The 4,966-nt window shown below is 45.6% G+C and overlaps 1 protein-coding gene across 1 annotated transcript in view; it reads left to right on the forward strand.

The window, feature by feature from the left end:
* The first annotated feature begins 969 nt into the window (after positions 1 to 969).
* Positions 970 to 4,966, forward strand: part of POLL (polymerase (DNA directed), lambda) — a 9,702-nt gene continuing 5,705 nt past the window's right edge. The window contains exons 1-3 of the mRNA XM_009080265.1: positions 970 to 1,084; positions 1,351 to 1,648; positions 2,238 to 2,403. Of these exons, the coding sequence (XP_009078513.1) occupies positions 970 to 1,084; positions 1,351 to 1,648; positions 2,238 to 2,403 (579 nt within the window). The remainder of the gene's footprint in view (positions 1,085 to 1,350; positions 1,649 to 2,237; positions 2,404 to 4,966) is intronic.

Genomic DNA, 4,966 nt, shown 5'->3' on the forward strand with positions numbered 1-4,966 from the left:
AATGCAGCAGCATTTCTGCTCCCCTAACGCTGAATTTGTCCTTGCAGAAGCAAGGACTTGAGTTGAGCTCTGCGTTGGTCTTCAGAGGGTTAGGTTTAATGCTTGGATGAGAAGCTTACCACAGGAGGAAGACATGGCCTGGGGGACCATTGTCAGCTCTTCCAGGCTTAGTAGGATAGGTTTGTGCTGGTCTGCGTGTGAGAAACCTCTAAGTGAAACACAGAGTGCTGCACAGAGAGGAAACCAAGGAGTTGTGAACTTAACGCTGCAGCCAGATGGAAGGGGCAGTTGGGATATGCAGTAATTCAGGGGCTTGTTTGGGCTATGGAAAACTGAGCATCCTGGTAGCCTGGGCTGGTAGTTAAAGCTCTGAAGTTTGCTTTTGCAAGGCTTGTGATGGTAAAGCTACAGTCATACCCATATTGAACTTGGCTGGTTAATCCATACTAATTTTCTATTTCCAGCTGAAGCTGAATTGGGAGATTTCCTTTTCTGGCTATGTGAAACACTCGGTATAAATCAGTTGTTTTATCTCTTTTTGTGGATGACTGGATTTCAGTCCTGGCAGGAGAGGTGGTGGGAATGTGCTTAAGAAATATCTGGGAAATAAAGTTGCTTCTTTCTTTTGGCGAGGCGGGAAGGAGCTCCAAAAAGTTATAGTTGAATACTTGCTATTATAAGGACTCAGTTTTAGTGGTTTCTAAGGTGTTCAAGTAGGGTTGACTTAAGTGGGTTTTTCATGGTTTCTGACTGATTTTTCTGACCTCATGGGCTGCAATTCTTGTTTCCATGGGTATCCCTTAGGGTGAGAATTTTTTAAGGAAACAACAACAAAACACTTCAGACCAACAAAGGCAGTGAGCAAAATGAGCAAATCTGAAGTCGTCGTGATTGTGTAACACTGTTCTAAGCAACCTTGCTCTTTCTTACTGGTATTCAGCAATTGCTGCTAAACTTCCCAGCAGACCTATGGAGCCACAAGGGATTGTCAAAGCCTTTCCCAAGAGGAAGAAGGTGAGGGATGGCTCAGGGAAGAGTGTTCCTTCAAAGATCCTGAAAGAGGAAGGAACTGAGATACCTGAGGGTAAGTCCTGTGTCTCTACAATGTGGAATATAATACTACTCCTGTCCAGTTTGTTAACTGGAAGTGCTGTTTCCTGAAGGCTTTTTCTGGCCCTGAGTGTGTTTTCTGTAGAGATCATGGCCAGTTTGCTTTGGTGTGTCCAGCTGGTACCCCCCAAAGACTGCCTGCCAGTGCTGGTGCCATCAAGTCCTATGTGAGAGATGTAGTCCCACTGGGTTGGGGCACTTTTTCTCGTCACTGAGCTCCTGCCCCTGTGCTTTCCTCAGCAGAGTGGCTGAAACCAGTCACTGCCTACGTGTTGCAAGCTGGCATTGGCCATGCCAGAGTGGAGATCTTCCATAAGCAGATTGTCCAGAATGGAGGTGTCGTACACAACCAGCTCTCCCCAGAGGTGACGCACGTCATTGTGGCTGAAGACATGGGCTGTGATCGAGCCTTTCGCCTCCTGAAGTTAACCAAGCTACCCCCAGGGCTACAGCTAGTGAAGGCATCCTGGCTAAGTGCTTGCATTAGAGACCAGAAACTGCTGAGTACCAGTGGCTATGGTGTCTTTATCCCTCACAGGTAGGCAGATGCCACACTGACATTCCTCCCTACAGTTCTCCTGTCCTAAACTGAACAGCACTAAAATTTGACCTGCTCAAAATCTTGGACTCCTTGCAGCTCCTGAGGACATGAGTCAAGGTTCTGTGGGGTAGCAAAACATGAAATAGAGCCCAGAAGTGCTAAGAAGAGTCCTGTCACTTGCTACAGGTGCTAATGACACTTCTTCCTAATCCATCAGTGATAACAAGGTTTCTTCTTAAAATACTGAGAATTAAATGCTGTTTCTTATTGCAAATGAAAGGTAGAGAGAGAATTGACAACTAGACATAAGATGACATAAGGAATGGAGTAGCACGCCCAGGTTATGATCAGAATGTTTTGGAGAATGAATCTAAGAGTGAGGTAGATAGGAGTGGAAGTTGCAAGTCAGCAAGGTAGATTGTAACTGGGGATTTGAGCTAAAACCAGAGTAATTTGTGGTCTGAGAGAGTACAATTCATCTGGGTTGTTTGCTCCATCCCAAAACATGCAGAAGGATTTCTTGGTCAAAATTCTGGAGTCTGAGGAGTCCTCCTTCTCCTGTTCTAAGGCATCTGATCCATGGCAGGTACCATGAGGAGGGAGAACTCCAGAAAGAACAGCAGCAGGTCCTGGACAATGAAGAGATCCAGCCCCCAGCAGAAGAGGGAGCAGTGAAACCTAATACTGAATTACAGGTGGAAGATTCCTCACAGCAAGGCCTGGGCACTCTTGGACAGCAGCAACTGGCTGAGGTGAGGCTTTCCTGCACAGGCCCATCTCCTTGTGAACAGATCCTGCATGCTGCTTTTCCTGTCTAATAACATCCCTGCAGGGATACAATGTGAGATTTTTTCAGCAAGGGGAAGGTGTTTGGATGTTTCAGTGTGTTGGTGCTCACAGACTCAGGCTGTGGACATGGTTACTACTTCTCTTTGTCCTTTTAAGGTGTTAAGAGTAGAAACAACATCCCTTAAATTGCTGTCCCCATCAGAACATTTCAAGCTGAAGCAGTCCTGGTGCTCTGATCAGGCCAAGGCTCACTGTAGTGATCATGTTTCCCCTGTGTCCTTTTGAGGAATATTCTCTGGCTGAGAATATCTCCCTTTCAGGAAGCTCTCTCTGATATTTCATCCCATGTTCCTGCCTGAGCCATACCAACCCATTCTCCACTCTTTGGCAAGCACCCTGTTGAGGCACATGTGCAGTGGATCACATTGCTACCAGAATGATTGTCGTGGTGTGCTCAAAATATCTGTGTTGGGTTATTAGTGGCCTCTGCTGTGAATCAGCTTCTCTGGCCTGCTGTTAACTTTCCTTCCATTGCTTCCTTTCCTTTTATTTTTGTTCAAGTTTGATGAATTTTTTTTGAGCATTGACATCTCCCTGTAACAAAGGTACCCCAGACATCTTAGAACAGCAGCTGCCTTGTATTGCTGGCATCTGTTTTCCAACACAGTCCCAAATTTTGTTGCATAAAACCCTGTAAATACTCTCTAACTGGCAGTTCACTGAGGGCTCCTTTGGTTTAGGCTTTCTCTTGAATATGTGTAGGGGGACCTTTTCTTCCCAGACTATCCAGTGTGGTAAAGGCAGAGTTGGCTGCCTCTTAACTGCATCACCTTTGCAGTTACACTGGTTTTGCTGTTTCTTGTAACGCTTAGTGGTGATTGTTACTAACAAATCTGACACTTAATGCTAGAAAGAATCTTTTGTACTGTTATGAATCCTTTGGTGTCTGCCCTGCTTTCTGCTCACGTTTACTTTGGATGGTCTAGCTGGCTAGAGTCTGAAACCTTATTGCCTTTTTTAGTACAAGTTCTCTCAAGTAATGGTGTTTCCTGTTAGTCAGTGCATCAAAGCTACGTTTGCAAGTATTTCAGTAAAATCCCTTGTCCCAAGCTTAGGACTATGTGAGTTTGGGGAGGAGAGCCCATGTGATACACTTTAAAGACAGTACCAACCACTTTTGAGACCCAGCTACAACAGTAAAGCTGAAACATACTTTAGAAGTAGCGTTCATTTAAGCACAGATTCTTTTCTAGCTTGGGTGGATGATTTTTCTCTAGGAGATGACGAGTGTGCCAGTGTTTCATACTAAACAGGGACTGCTCAGGGAGTTCTGCCTTTGGATGTAAACTGTGAGGAAATCCTGTTGCTAGTCAGACTGTAGCAGCCACTTTGTTACTGGCGTGTGGATCTCTGCAAGGCAAGCTGTGCCAGTTACTCACTGTGTGAATCCCAGGCTTCCTGCCTCGCTCTCAAGTACCTTATTGCCTCAGCTACTGGACTTCAACTGCTGTCGTGTCTCTTGTGCTGTGCTCCAGTCAAGCCATGCACGTCCTAGTCTCACCCAGCTCTAGCATGTCAGCTGCTCTAGGATCCTAGAGTAACTTAGAAGCTAATGAGACTAGTTGTTTTTGCACATGTGGCTGTAAAGAGTCCATCAGCTTTGCTGGCAAAGCACAGAGTCAAGGGTTTAAGTGATGTTTTGCCTATTTGATACTGCTGGTCTAGAAGATGGGAGTTAGATCCAGCTCCAGTTGCAGAGCTCTTTGTATTGTGGTTGGATAACATGCTCCTTAAATGCTTTCAAGGGGCTTACTAACCTGTCTGAGCAATCTGAGGCTTTACTGCCCTTAGAGCATCTTAAGGGAGTTGCATTTCAAGGCAAATAAAACTACTTTAGTCTGTCAAATCCTCAGTCTGACCCAGTTTTCAGAGTTATAAAACAAGATTACAAGGGGGAAACATCCTGCCTTTTTTGCCTAAAGACTTCAGCTCTGTATCTTGCAGGAATTGTGTCTCCAGAGCTCCTACTTCCTCAGGCTACAGAACCAGAGGTTGTAAGGATATGGTTCTGACATAGGCTGATGCTCTGCAGAAACTCCTAACAGGACTTGGTGTGCTGCATGTAATTGCTGGACTGATCCCAAACAGCCCTGTGCCATTCAGGCTACTTCCACAACACAGAAGCTCTTGGATCTTCATGAACTTTTGTGTTTATACATCAGGAGAGGGGGGAAGCCAGTGTCCTGGTTTTAGCCAGGATGGGGTTAATTTTCTCAGTAGCTAGTGTAGTGCAGTGTTTTGAATTCAGAAGTGATAATACATTGTTGTTTTGGTTTTGCTGGATTGTGTTTATCATAACCAAGGACATTTTCTTGCCTGTGTCTCATGCTCTGCCAGTGAGAAGATACACAGAAAATTGGGAGGGAGCATAGCCGGGACAGGTGACTTGAACTAGCCAAAGGGATATTCCCCACCATGGCACGTCATGCCCGGTGTTCCAGGCCGGAAGGGGCCGATCCTGGGGGA

The sequence above is a fragment of the Acanthisitta chloris genome, unplaced genomic scaffold, assembly GCF_000695815.1.
Source record: "Acanthisitta chloris isolate BGI_N310 unplaced genomic scaffold, ASM69581v1 scaffold17438, whole genome shotgun sequence".
NCBI lineage: Eukaryota > Metazoa > Chordata > Aves > Passeriformes > Acanthisittidae > Acanthisitta > Acanthisitta chloris.